Genomic DNA, 15,097 nt, shown 5'->3' with positions numbered 1-15,097 from the left:
CTGAGTCAATGCAAAAAGACAACAAAAGCTTTCAGAGCTTTCATAGCAGATGGCCCGAACTTGAAAACTTTCTTGAAGACTGGGTTAACACACAGAGAGCAGGCGGCCGCGGTGTTTCCACCATGCAGATCAGACTGAAGGCTAAAGCAATCGCCACCAAAATGAAAATCGAAGATTTTAGAGGTGGGCCATCGTGGTGTTTTAGATTTATGAGACGAAAAGGCCGGTCCGTCAGGGTACGCACGACTCTGTGGTCAGCAGCTCCCTCCCGACCACGAGGAAAAGCTTACTAACTTCCGCACATTCACTCAAACAAAGATAGCGGAGAATTCCATTGGGCCAGATGATATCATAAATATGGATGAAGTACTTTTGACGTTTGACCTGCCTCTCACTCGGACTGTTAATAAAAAAGGTGACTCGTCCATCACACTGAAAACAAGTGGCCATGAGAGAACGCATTTTACTTGTGTTCTGAGCTGCACAGCATCGGGACTAAAGCTTCCACCGATGGTGATTTTCTAAGCGGCTGACAATGAAAGTTCAGTGAAAGCTGCCATCAAGAGTACAAACTCAATTCCAGCTGTGATTCCTGGGGGCACCACGAAGTAATTGCAGCCACTGGAACCGGGCATTTAAAGTGGCGCTGCGCGTTGAGTGGGATGCTTGGATGATGAGCAGCGAGAAATCCTGTACCAAAACAGGACGCCTGCGAAGAGCATCTTTAACTCAAGTCTGCCAGTGGATCCTAAATGCGTGGAGCCGTGTCACAACATCCACCATCACCAACGCGTTTCGAAAGGCTGGACTGCTGCATGATGAAGAGGACCGCGTGCGCTCAAGTGAGAGCGACAACGAAGAGACTGAAGTGAGTGATCCTGAGGTTTTATTCAATTCGGACACTGAAGAAGAGGACTTTGATGGTTTTAGTGCGCAGGAGGAAGATGAAGAAGGCGATTAATAACTTTTCCTGGTAGGCTGCAGTATATATATATATTTTTACCAGTCATTAGGTGATATTGGAATGTTGTTCGTGCACTGTTCAGTAAAAAAGTATACGCAATGTAATTTGTGTGTTACCGATACGTATGTATATTTAAAAGTAGCTGTGTTACAGGCACTGTTCAAAAAAAGCATTTGCAATATATATTTGTTTATGTTACCATACGGATTTAATTAAAAGTTAAAAAATCCTCACGTGTAATATCTTTCTGTGTAAATATCTCATAGTACAACGTGGGACACCTGCGGCTTAAAATCCGGTGTGGCTTGTACAAGTACAAAATTGATTTTCTTTCTAAAATTAGAGCGTGCGGCTTTTAATCAGGTGCGCTCTGTAGTCCGGAATCTACGGTATTCAGTTTGTATTTGCTAATACCAGAGTTTATCATGGTGGCTAGGCAGCATTACTGTAGTTAGAATTAACCAAGATGAGTATGGGCACTGTTGTTAAAACAACCTAAATGAGCATATAACTGCCTTTTCTTTCCTTGACTTGATACAATGCTATACTAATTTGTTCTCAATCTTACTGCAGTCTTACAGACCTGAGGCCTGTCTTCAATTTAAAGATCATTTCCATTTTGAAGTTAAATCTGCCTGCAAAGGACGACAAACCAGAAATGCTGGGTGAGGAATTTGAGAGCTGTGGTAAAGGGTACTAATCTCAACTAAATTTGATGGAAGTTATTTTAATTGAGAGCAGGTTCCTTCTGCTGACTCGTGGTCTGATTTTTAACAACAAGATCTAAAAGATCAATTAATCTTTGTAGGCAAAATCTGCTCAGTACCATTGAGCAGTTTAGTACTTTACTAAAAGCATCCAGCTACAGCAAAAAAACTGAGTAAAATCTTTAACTCTTCAAGGAGCCCAAGAAGTGAAGGTCAGAGCAAGAATTTTTCAGAGAATGAGCAGAAATAGGAGAATTTTTTGCCACAAAACACAACTGAAGAAAAAGTAAGCAACACCCTCAAAATTCTGGGGAAACTCAGCAAAACAGCCAGCATCCATGGAGGGGAATAAGCAGTTGACATTTCAGGCTGAGACCCTTGCTGAGTTCCTCCAGCATTTTATGTATGTTGCTCAAGATTTCCAGCATCTGCTGAATCTCTTGTGTTTATGAAGAAAATGTCGTTTTATAGAAATCTGTTTTGTGGGTGCAAAATGTATTATGCATAAGTTGAAGAAAGAAAGTAGATTAGATCAGGGAGATGTTTTTAAAAAAAAAGTACAGAAAAGAATAAAACAATTTCACTTTGCCTCATTGCCCCTGCAGACTCAAAATATCAAAGGTGGTGGTAGTCGGGGACCTTCATGTGGGAAAGACAAGCCTGATTAACAGGTGAGTGTAACTTATTCTAACTTATTATGATTCACTAAATTTTGAGGCTAGTCTAACATACTTAGTTTAAATAAATGCCTGATTCTTCATCTGTAGTATATAACAAAGAAGTATTTATGTGTTTTGCATGATGATTATTGGTTTGTAAGCATGCAAAGCAGCAATTTTGAACTCAGCAAAATCTCACAAAATGAATAACTTGGATTTATATAGCACCTGTAACACCATAGAAATTTTCAAAATGGAAATTTTGAGATGTAAACGTTATTGTAGATTGAGGACACATGACCAGTTTGCTTAGTTAGATCCCATAAGCAACGAGGAGATAATGACCATTCAATCACTTCAAATGACATTGTACAAGAATTCTTCCTCTCCATGCCTTGTGGCGCAATGTACAGAAACTTTGCCTTTTCTTTAGCATTTGACTTTTTTTATGAGGCCGGGTTGTTAATTCAATGCTCAACCCGCACAGGTGGAAAACATGCAAGGAGCCAGCTGGGTTCAAAACAAGAACCACTCACCTCAAAGTCCAGTGTGTATACTACTACAACACCAGTTAACATATTGTCAAAGAATAAATGATAGTTATAACACTCAGAAAATACTGTAGATCATTAGGATCTCAGTACAACTAGAAGATGCCCCTCAACAGGGCAGCATCCTCTCAGTAGCAGATTGGAGTGTCAGCCAACGGAGTAGGGTGATCATGATGAAGAGTTTCGGCCCGAAACGTCGTTATTACCTCCTCCCATAGATGCTGTCTGGCCTGCTGAGTTCTGCCAGCATTTGGTGTTTTTTTATTTATTTCCAGCATCTGCAGATTCACTCGTGTTGCATTATGCTGTAGAGTTAGTTGTAAATAACAGGTCTGCGTCCTCCTGTGTGATTGGTAGGTGTTGTGACTGACAAACTGAGCCACATGGAAGCTATAACTGGGAAGTATAACTCTTGTTCATCTTTGTGCTGAAGCATTATGCTGCAGAGTTAGTTGTAAATAACAGGTCTGCATCCTTCTGTGTGATTGGTGGGTATTGTGACTGACTGAAACTGAGCCACATTGGAAGCTGTAACTGGGAAATATAAAGTCTTCATTCACATAGCAGATCTTCAGGCGAGTGAAACCAGAAGAATCTCACTCTCCTGACACAATGATTTATTCTTCAACACAAAGATAACAATAAATGATTAACTACAGTTTCAATTACCAAAATAACCTACTTTAACATTTGGAATATAGCCAGATAAATTTACAGAATTACATAGTTACAATGGCAGCACATCCCAACTAGCAGAAACCTTTTGAATATTTGATAGTGGTGTTTGTTCCAAAAACCTCAGTACAAAATATACCCCTTTTGATAAAGTATTGAAGGACAGCTCTATGAATTTACAACTAACCAAAGGATTAAGTGACAGAGCAGATCTGTCCTGAACTGTGATTTAAATTGCAGGGATACATTTTTAATAACACACACAAAATGCTGGAGGAGTTCAGCATTCTTATAGCAGAAACATTCATTTGCTGTCTTTATCAATGAAGTTCCAATGGGTCAGTGTCAGAATTCCCCATACCCAGTGATTGGTTTCACTAACTGCGAAGTATCATTCGGAAGTTAAATTGTGTACAGGTTTCATTTCCTGAAGACACGTTCTTAGTTAATCCATGATGTCATTTGGGAATGATCCCTAACAGTAGTGAAGAAGAGTGACTTGTAACATAACATACATTTGAATCTATTATCTGTCTCTTGGTTAAATCTATCTTGAATTCAGTTGTTCCAGCAGAAAAGACAGAATTTCCATCAAAATTCAACTATGCTGGAATTATTTGGGAAGTTTCCTGTTACCATTTTGAGTAATGATGAAACCTCTGCCTATTATCAATAATTGATAAGGATTACCTTTGCTGGGAGTATCTGCTTTCATAATCTTAATAGAATTTTATATAGTTTTGTGGAGTGCTGACTGCCCCCAGATTGCTAAAAATTATAGGGAGCTTTCAGAAAAATTGTTGACAATGCAAATGGCTACTTGGAGAATCTCTTACAGAATAGAAAAAGTGTGTATTTTTGAGATCTTCTGTTGAGATGGTAAAACAGATGTTCCACCATCAGCGTGCTCTTTCCTCCTATCACATTAACTGTAGCAGAATGATCACTCAGTGGCTGTCTGGATCAGGCAGTGGAGCTGGGACTCGCCCAACAAGGTGAGGGATCAGGCACTGGCCAGAATTTTTTCTTATCTATTTATGTTTTCATGCATTTAATTGCTACATGTTGTCCTTCTGTGTAGAGTTGTGTCCTTGAGTATAGGACAGCTTTGACAATTTATTAAATTGTGATCCCATTGAAAATTTCAGGTTTTGTAAAGATGTGTTTGACCGACACTATAAAGCCACAATTGGAGTTGATTTTGAAATTGAGCGGTTTGAAATTGCTGGAGTCCCATTCAATCTCCAAATGTAAGTACTGATTAAAATTGCATTAACAGAACTTCAAAAGTTGCCCACGTAATCAAGGATTTCTAAGTTTTCAAGATTTAAATTATTCTTTTGAAAATGCATTCTTTGAAGTGCGAAATGAATCTGCTGATTCTTTGCTCAGGAATTATTGACTACCCTGATCAGACTCAATGACAACGTTGGCACATAGAGCTAAGAATTGGACTTGCAGTGGAACAACCTAAAGCCCCCCCCCCCATCCCTTCTCTTGCCAACTAACCCTGCCCCTCAACAAATGGCATTTAGGTTTGGTAATATATTGTAAGACTTTTCATGAGGTATTAAACTAAGACTTCATCTGTTCTCCTCACAGACCTGAAAGCTATAGACTGGTTTCTGTGGGATTTCTGGAGATCTCAATCTAAAATGAATTATCTGTTAACATCACTAGCTAAAGCTTTTTGTGAGATCCTTAACACTCATGTGCTTGGCCTTGCTGTGATCGAGGGTGGAGATTATCATGAAAACTTCTCCTTGCAGCTGTTCAGCTTTACATTAGCATTCACAATATATGTGCCATATCTGCAAATGTTGCATTTAGTCCATTGGTTGTGGAATAGCGGAGTTCTGTCAGCGGCATTCATCAGCTGTGTGCAGCATCTCTACTTTGATAATGAATGTCTTCTAAAGTATTTCTGTCACGTTGTCCTATGCTTCCCACTAAACTAGGGTTGGTTCCTTGGCTTGAGGAACATGGCTTGGTGAGGAATATATCAGACTGTGAGCTTAAGGCAAATGATATGGTCAAGGTGGCACCTATGTACAGTGCTCCTTCAGTCTGGATAGATCATGAAACCATATATTTTACTTCTTTTATGCCTTTTACATTTGTTTTTCATCTTCAATTTGATCTGGAACTGTTGGAGCTTGTGATTTGCAGTTTGGAGATCGTTTTGGGTGTTTCAGCACTTTGCAGTCTCCAAGAGGATTCCAGGAGACAGAGGCAGCGTGCACGAACCTTGTGGCAAGAAGTCTGTAGGATGGGACGCGAGCTGATGTTTGTCTCCACATCATCGATTAAAGCTTTCATTGTTCACCAATTAAAGCAACAAGAGCGATTGAAACATCAAAATGAATACAGGAGTTGAGCGCTGGGCTGGCTGTCTTTTGATTGCTGGTGAGATCACTCTGCTATGGAGAGGGACAACTGCCTTTTGACCACTGGTGGGATTGCTCTGCTACAGAGAAGAGAGACCGTCTTTTGATCGCTGGTGAGATCGCTCTGCCACAGAGGGGAGACTGCCTTTTGACCGTTGGTGAGATCGCTCTGCCACAGAGGGGAGACTGCCTTTTGACCACTGGTGGGATTGCTCTGCCACAGAAGGGAGATTGCTTTTTGATCGCTGGTGAGATCGCTCTGCCACAGAGGGGAGACTGCCTTTTGACCACTGGTGGGATCGGTCTGCCATGGAGAGGGGAGTAAAGGTGTCTTATTAATAACTCCTTGGGTTCCTTCCCTTAACAAATGCGGACAAAGCCACTTTGTTTTTCGCTTTTTACCTCTGAGGCAAGGATTCCAATCTCCTGATCTCAGTTCTTATCTCCATACACCACAAACAACCACATTCCTGTTTATCTGCAGTCTCCCTTCCCTGTCACAGGTACTTACTTTATAGTCTGGCTGACTGCAGGCCCTGATTCTTAACTTTCCCAGATCCCTGGGTCCAGCTTCCAACTCAAGCAGTACAATTTTGGCAATAAAAGATGTGCACTTTTTTTTAGCAAAGCCTGGACCAAAATAGTCCTGAGCACATCACTGATCTGTTCACTTATTTGTGGCTATCTTGTGAGGTTTTAAGAGTTTCAAGCATTATTACTGGAATTCTTAACTTTTGTAACCAAAACCCTAACTCATAACTCCTTAACCTGACTTGAACTGATGTTCTAGTTTCTTGAAATAGTGCAATGCCTGTATAAATGATGTTTGGATCCTACAGTTCTTCAGTTCAACCAGCACCAGAATCCTATGGAAAATTGGTAGAAATCTGAACATAATGTGCTAGTGAGAGAATTGAACTAATGCACATTTCTGTTGTCTTTAGCTGGGACACAGCGGGGCAGGAGAAGTTCAAGTGCATTGCCTCTGCCTATTATAGAGGTGCTGAAGGTAAGCATGATTAGCAGTAGAAGAAGCAATGTGATATTGTCTAAGTGATCGTTCCAATATGATGTTTCAATACTGTTCTAAATTTGTGCTTCCAGTCATTATAATAGCCTTTGACCTGGCTGACATAAAGACCCTGGAGCACACAAAGTAAGTCTTGGTTTATCAACAATATATAAGGTCCTTTCTTCTTTACTTCAATGCACAGCATGTTTACTGCACTTACTATAGATGTTAATTGATCGGTATTTTCACTGCTGACTTGTAATAAGTCTCCTTCTCCTTAGTAATTTCTTCAAGATTAAGAATTACTTGGTTTCACTCTGATTTTATGGGTTTTGAACTAGCTTACGAAGACAACATGGGAAATGCAGACATTGCTTTGGATGGACAAGCCAGTTTCTTTGATGGGTGAAAATGTAACTATAATAGTGATGAAGCTGACTTTTGGATTTGGTTAATGTTGCCCACAACCTGCAGCCTTCATGCAGCTTCAGGACAGGACTGGGTGATGAATGAAAGAAAGCACGGACACAAACACAAAGCCCCTTGACTCAGGATCTCAGAACAGTAAATATTGATTGTGGCAAACTTAAAAATATCCCTAGTTGTATTTGTTGGCTATGCTGATTTAATTTCTTTCCCTTTGTGTGGTTACTTTGTCTGGCAGCATCATGGTTGAATATCTGTTGTGGCTTAAATTTCACTCTTCTGTATCTAAATATCATTGTTGAACATTATAGTTCTTTAGTTCAAATTAGAGTTAGTTTGCAAATCCTTTTTTTTATGGCCAAGCTTTTAATTATCTCCTAACCCTCTCAGCATTAATATCTGTCTTATTTGTTTCTCTCTTGGGGGATTTTACTAGGTTAAAGATACCATAGGGCATCAGTTTTTTGTTGATATTGAATAACCAGAACTGTACAGTACCCAATAGTACCTTGGCACATTGGTTTTTATAAATCAGTGTTTTCAGTACAGGATTTGGGATGTTACGTTGAAGTTGTGCAAGAAATTGGTGAGGCCTAATTTGGAGTATTGTGTGCATTTCTGGTCACCTGCCAACAGAAAAGATATCAATATGATTGAAAAGTACAGAGAAAATTTACGAGCATGCTCACTGGTCAACACACTTGAGTTGAATAGGCTAGAACATTATTCCATGGAGCATAGGAGACTAAGGGAAGATTTAATAGAGATATACAAAATTATGAGGGCTATAGACAGGGTAAATGTAAGCTGACTTTTTCAGTTGAACTTGGGTGAAACTAGAACTAGAGGTCTTGGGATAAAGGTGAAAGGTGAAATATTTAAGGAAAACATGAGGGGGAACTTCTTCACCCAAAGGTTGGTGAGGGTGTGGAATGAACTGTCAGCAAAGGTGGTTGGATTTCAGTATTTTAGAGAACTTTGGATAAGTACATGGATGGGAGCAGTATGGAGGGCTATGGCCCAGGTGTAGGTCAATAGGACTGGGTAGAGTAATAGTTTGGGATGGGCTCGATTGCCTGAAGAGCCTGTAGCTGTGCTGTAATTCTCTATGAATTCTCTAATGAGTTCTCTATGTTGTAAGGTGAACCTAAATGTCAACTTTAATCACCCCTAGTCTTTTACCTTTCAGGGTGAAAGTCCTCACTTGGTGTCAATTTGTTTCCATGACAGAGTTGATCAGTTCATTAATCCTTCTCATAATCTTGAATGGCAACAGGTCAATTTGTTGTGCCTCATTTTGCAATGAGAACAAATTAAGATTGTTTATATTTCTGAGCCTAAGCGTTCAATTGCATCGCAATCCAAAATCACTTTTATCAAGCAACATGCACAAAATGCTGGTGGAACTTAGCAGGCCAGGCAGCATCTACGGAAAAGAGCATAGCCAACATTTTGTGCAGAGACCCTTTGACAAGACTGGGAAAAGAAGCTGAGGAGTAGATTTAAAAGGTGGGAGAAGGGAGAGAAACACAGGGTGAAAGGTGAAACCTGAAGGGGGAGGGATGAAGTAAAGAGCTTGGAAGTTGATAGGTGTAAGAGATACAGAGCTGGAGAAAGGGAGTCTGACAGAAGAGGGCCTTGGAAGAAAGAAAAGCAGGGAGGAGCACCAGAGGGAGACAATGAGCAGCAAGGAGATAAGGTGAGAGAGGGAAAGGGGGATGGGGAATGGTGAGGGGGAGACAATACTGGAAGTTTGAGAAATTGATGTTCATGACATCAGGTTGGAGGCCACCCAGTTGGAATGTAAGGTGTTGTTCCACCAACCTAAGTGTGGCCTCATCATACAGACAGACAGACATACTTTATTGATCCCGAGGGAAATTGGGTTTCGTTACAGCCACACCAACCAAGAATAGTGAAGAAATACAGCAATATAAAACAATAAATAATTAAATAATAATGTTAATCATGCCGGGGGAAATAAGTCCAGGACCAGCCTATTGGCTTAGGGTGTCTGACAGTCCGAGGGAGGAGTTGTAAAGTTTGATGGCCACAGGTAGGAATGACTTCCTATGATGCTCAGTTACATCTTGGTGGAATGAGCACTGAAAGTACTCCTTTGCCTAGCCAGTACATTATGGAGTGGATGGGAGTCATTGTCCAAGATGGCATGCAACTTGGACAGCATCCTCTTTTCAGACATCACCGTCAGAGAGTCCATGACAGTGGACAGTGACAGTGGAGAAGGCCATGGATAGACTATTCGGAATGGGAAGTGGAATTCAAATGGGTGGCGACCGGAAGATCCCACTTTTTCTGAAGGACAGAGTGTAGGTGCTTGACGGTGGTCTCCAAGTTTATGTCAGGTCTCACTGATATACAGGAGGCCACACCGGGAGCACTGAATATGGTATATGACCCCAACAGACTCACTGGTGAAGTGTCACCTCATCTGGAAGGACTGTTTGGGGCCCTGAATTGTAGTGAGGGAGCACATGTAGGGGCAGGTGTAGCACTTGTTCCACTTGCAAGCGTAAGTGCTAGGAGGGAGGTCAGTGAGGAGGGATGAATGGATAAGAGGATTGTGTAGGGAGCGATCCCTGCGGAAAGCAGAAAGTGGGGGAGGGGAGGGAAAGATGTGCTCAGTGGTGAGATTCTGTTGGAGATGGTGGGAGTTCCAGAGACTTGTGTGCTGGATGCAGAGGCTGGTAGGGTGTTAGAACAAGAGGAACCCTTTCCCTCATAGGGTGGTGGGAGGATGGGGTGAAAGCAGGCAGCGTGAAATAGAAAAGATGCAGTTGAGGGCAGTATTGATCGTACAGGAAGGGAAGCCCCTTTCTTTGAAGAAGGAGGACTTTTTTTTTACTAGCCTTGCAAAAAATCTTTTGTTCGGGGACTCATTCAATCTTGTGTTGCACTGCTTTGGCATACTGTTTTTAAAAAAAAGTATTGATAAAAAACTTTGCTTGCCTCTTTTGCTAACCTTCTCAAGTTTAATAGTATTTGTTCCTGTGGCAGGCAGTGGTTAGAGGATGCACTGAAAGAAAATGATCCAGGTTTAAATTCCATATTTCTTGTTGGATCTAAGAAGGATTTATTAGTAAGTAATATTTTTTCCTCGGCAATTAATTTGATATTCAATGAATTACAGTTTATTCTCCTAATTTGTGGTATCGCTTGATTATGAAGGAAGGCTTGGGTCATAATTGTTTGGGTGCTACAAGTGCTGGTCTCCAGTATGATGTCTGCAGGACATGCATACCTTTCTGATGCAAAACATATTAAATGCAGTCTTATTAAAAACCTAATTGGTATTAGCATAAGTTCCTTTGTAAGTATGCTGAGTAAGCAGATCATGGTTTAACACCAATCTGATGTTTTGAAGTTCACATAACCTTAACTGGACAAGCATCAGCAGCAAAATGGTCTTCAGACAGGCTGTTAAGGGATCAATGTCCATACACAAGTTCATTACTCAATTTCATATGCTTGCTGGGTTAATTTTTCATGCTATTGATACATTTCATTGTTGCTTGAATTTTTTGGGCAATGCAAGTAACAGTACTATCAGATAGCAATATTTATTCCCTTGCATTCTGTCAATACTAGCTCTGCTTATGTTAGTATGAGGACGCAAAGATGGCACAGTTCCAGCAGTATATTGAACAGGAATGGGAAATGACACCTGTGTTTTGAGGGTTATGCAGTTTGACTGCCAGAATTATTTATGCCATCACTGATTTGGATTCAATAACGAAATTGATTGGTGTGTGTGTGTGCGTGTGTGCGTGTGATAAAACATAGGAATGGAATAGAATTAGGCCATTTGGCTATCCAGTCTGCTCCGCCATTTCATCATAGCTGATCTATTTTCCCTTTCAACCCCAATCTCCTGCCTTCTTCCTGTATTCCTTCATGCCCTGACCAATCAAGAGTCTATCAGCCTCTGTCTTAGTGTACATAAAGACTTGGCCTCCACAGCTGCCTGTGGCAATTAATTCCACAGGTTTACCACTCTCTGGCTGATGAAATTTCTCCTCATCTATGTTCGAAAAGGACGCCCTCTATTCTGAGGCCATTCAGATCCTAGAATCATTTTCATGAGCCCCCTTTGAACCCTCTCCGGTTTCAGCGCATCCTTTCTAAGATAAGGGGCCAAAACTGCTCACAATGCTCCAAGTGAGGCTTCTCCAGAGCTTTATAAAGTCTCAACGTTACATCCTTGCTTTTATATTCTAGTCTTCTTGATATAAATGCTATCATTGCATTTGCCTTCCTCACCACAGACTCAAGCTACAAATTAACCTTTACGGAATCATGCACCTCAGCTTTTTGAATTTTCTCTCCATTTAGAAAATAGTAAACCCTTTCATTTCTTTTACCAAAGTGCATGACCATACATTTCCCAACACTATATTTCATCTTCCATTTCTTTGCCCATTCTCCTAAGCTGTGTTTCTGTACTTCCTCAAAACTACTTACTCCTCCACCTATCTTCATATCAGCTGCAAAGTTTGCAACAAAGCATCATGCCATTATCCAAATCATTGACATATAACGTAAAGAGATTCAGTACCAACACAGAGCCAACACCACTCGTCACCAGCAGCCAGCAAGAAAAGGCTCCCTTTATTCCCACTCTGTGCCTCCTGCCAATCAGCCACTGCTTCATCCATGCTAGAATCTTTTCTGTAACACCATGGGCTCGCAGCTTGTTAAGCAGACTCATACTGACTGTAGCCTATTTTATCAGGTGCCTCCAAGGACCCTGAGACCTCAGCCTTAATAATAGACTCTAACATCTTCCCAACTACTGAGGTCAGGCTAACAGACCTATAGTTTCCTTTCTTCTGCCTCTTTTTCTTGAAGTGTGGAGTGACAGTCTTCTGGAACCATTCTGGAATCTAGTGATTCTTGAAAGATCATTAAAAATGTTTCTATAATCTCTTCAGCCACCTCTTTCAAAAACCTGGGGTGTACACCATCTGGTGCAGGTGACTTATCTACCTTCAGACCTTTCAGTTTACCAAAAACCTTCTCTCTAGTTATGGTAACTTCACACACTTCATGACCCCCTGACACCTAGAACTGCTAGAACCATACTGCTAGTTTCTTCCACAGTGAAGACTGACGCAAAATCCTTCTTCAGTTCATTTGCCATTTCCCAATTACTGTCTCTCTGGCAATGTTTTCCAGCAGTCTGAGATTCACACTTACCTCTCTTTTACACTTTTTTTTATCTGAACAAACTTTTGGTATCCTCTTTAATATTCTTTCGCATTCCATCTTTACCTTCTTAATGACTGTTTAGTTGCCTTTTGTTTGTATTTAAAAGCTTACCAATCCTCTAACTTCCCACTAATTTTTGCTCTATTATATACTCTCACTTTGGCTCTTATGTTGGCTTTGACTATTTTTGTTAGCCATGGTTGTGTCATCTTGCCTTTAAATATTTCTTCCTCTGAGATGTTTATATTCTGTGCCTTCTGAATTGCTTCCAGAATTTCCAACCATTGCTGCTCTACTGTCATCCCCGCCAGTGATCTTTTCCAGTCAATTCTGGCCACCGCTTCTCTTGTGCCTCTATAATTCCCTTTACTCCACTGTAATACTGGTACACCTGACTTTAGCTTTTCCTTCTCAAAGTTCAGAGTAAATTTGATTATATTCTGATCACTTTTCCCTAAGGGTTCTTTTACCTTAATCTTTCTAATCAATTCTGGTTCATTGCACTACACCCAGTCCAGAATAGTTGATCCCCCAGTGGGGTCAACCACAAGTTGCTCTAAAAACCCATCTTGTAGGCACTCTAGAAATTCTCCTTCCTGGAATCCAGCACCAACCTGATTTTCCCAATCTACCTGCATACTGAAATCCCCCGTGATATATTTATTTATTTATTTATTTGTAGCATCCATTCGAGGTTCATAGCAGTACCCCAGGAATTTTGCTTTGAAATAATGTGGTGCACATATTTATTTATGTGTAAATTGGACAGATGGGCTGCTAAGCTCACATGTACAAAATAACCAAAATATGCAGAAGCAGCAATCCATCTTTCTCTGGAAGTTTACTGGAAGTAGCATTTACCATCTGATTAGCTATTTGCAAACACAGAATAGTTTGATCAACACATACAAACAAGCTGGAGGAACCCAGCAGGTCAGGCGGCATTCGTGGAAACGAGCAGTCAATGTTTCAGGCCGAGACCCTTCATCAGGACTGAAGAAAGAAGGTGGACGGAGGGTGGGAAGGAAAAGGTTGGTAGGTGCCAGGTGAAAAACCAGTCAGAGGAAAGATCAAGGGGTGGGGGAGGGGAAGCAGCGAGGGGATAGGCAGGAAAGGTGAAGAAGAAATGTAAGAGGAAAGCACAATGGGTAGTAGAAGAAGGCAGAATCATGAGAGAGGTGATAGGCAGCTGGAAGAGGAGGCAGAGTGAAAGTGGGATGGGGGAAGGGAGAGGGAGGGAATTACCGGAAGTTGGAGAATTCGATGTTCATACCAAGGGACTGGAGACTACCCAGACGGTATATGAGGTGTTGGTCCTCCAACCTGAGTTTGGCCTCATCATGACAGGAGAGGAGGCCATGTATGGATATATCTAAATGGGAACGTGAAGCAGAGTTCAAGTGGGTGGCAACTGGGAGATCCTGTCTGTTGTGACGGACGGAGCGGAGGTCCACCTCTCTCATGATTCTGTCTTCTACTACACATTGCTTTCCCCTGACATTCCTCCTTCACCTTTCCTGCCTATCTCCTCCCTCCTTCCCCTCCCCCACCCCTTGATCTTTCCTCTGATTGGTTTTTCAGCTGGCACCTACCAGCTGTCTCCTTCCCACCCTCCCCCCACCTTCTTTATAGGGCCCCTGCCCCCTTCTCCTTCAGTCCTGATGAAGGGTCTGGGCCCGAAATGTTGACTGCTCATTTCCACGGATGCTGCCCAACCTGCTGAGTTCCTCCAGCTTGTTTGTACATGTTGATTTGACCACAGCATCTGCAGTGTACTTTGTGTTCAGAATAGTTTGAGTTTTAAGTATTTGCATGGCAGGCACAGGTGAAACATCTATTCTAATCCAAGCACATTTCTAACCAGTTACTGCCAAGCATCCACTCTGATAATAAAAATTAATTTTCACAACTGTGGAATCTCATTTCTTAATTATTCAGATAATATATTTTCTCTCTTTATTTCATGAACCAACCTTTTATTCCCCTCCATTCTGTTTTGTACCCAAGTAACTGTTAGTCCCTAAGATAAAGGAGCAAAATTAGGCTATTCAGCCCATCGAGTCTGCTCTGCCATTCCATCATGGCTGAATTATTATCCCTCTCAACCCCATTCTCCTGCCTTCACCTCATACCCTTTGATGCCCTGACTAATTAAGAACCTATCAACCTCTGCTTGAAATATACCCAATGTCTTGGCCTCCACGGACATCTGTGACAATTAATTCCACAATTTCACCACCCTCAAGCTAAAGAAATTCCTCTCATGTCTGTTCTAAATGAATGCCTCTTTATTCTGAGACTGTGCCTTCTAGTCCTAGACTCTCCATACACCTCTATCAAGACCTTTCAATATTGGATAGGTTTCATTGAGATCCCCTGTCCAGCGAGTACAGGCCCAGAACCAACAGTCACTCTTCATATGTTAATATTGTCATTCCCAGGATAATTCCCGTGAACCTTCTCTGGAATTTCTCCAATGCCAGCACA

At 41.3% G+C, this 15,097-nt stretch overlaps 1 protein-coding gene across 1 annotated transcript in view; it reads left to right on the top strand.

Annotated features, from left to right (window-relative positions):
* Positions 1-15,097, top strand: part of rab36 (RAB36, member RAS oncogene family) — a 57,239-nt gene that overhangs the window by 23,214 nt on the left and 18,928 nt on the right. The window contains exons 2-7 of the mRNA XM_059983224.1: positions 1,538-1,629; positions 2,277-2,342; positions 4,705-4,806; positions 6,888-6,952; positions 7,048-7,099; positions 10,400-10,481. Coding sequence (XP_059839207.1) covers positions 1,538-1,629; positions 2,277-2,342; positions 4,705-4,806; positions 6,888-6,952; positions 7,048-7,099; positions 10,400-10,481 — 459 coding nt within the window. The remainder of the gene's footprint in view (positions 1-1,537; positions 1,630-2,276; positions 2,343-4,704; positions 4,807-6,887; positions 6,953-7,047; positions 7,100-10,399; positions 10,482-15,097) is intronic.

Source organism: Hypanus sabinus, chromosome 10 (genome assembly GCF_030144855.1).
Source record: "Hypanus sabinus isolate sHypSab1 chromosome 10, sHypSab1.hap1, whole genome shotgun sequence".
NCBI lineage: Eukaryota > Metazoa > Chordata > Chondrichthyes > Myliobatiformes > Dasyatidae > Hypanus > Hypanus sabinus.
The sequence above is the reverse complement of the archived record's forward strand: the minus strand, read 5'-3'. Positions and strand labels throughout refer to the sequence as shown.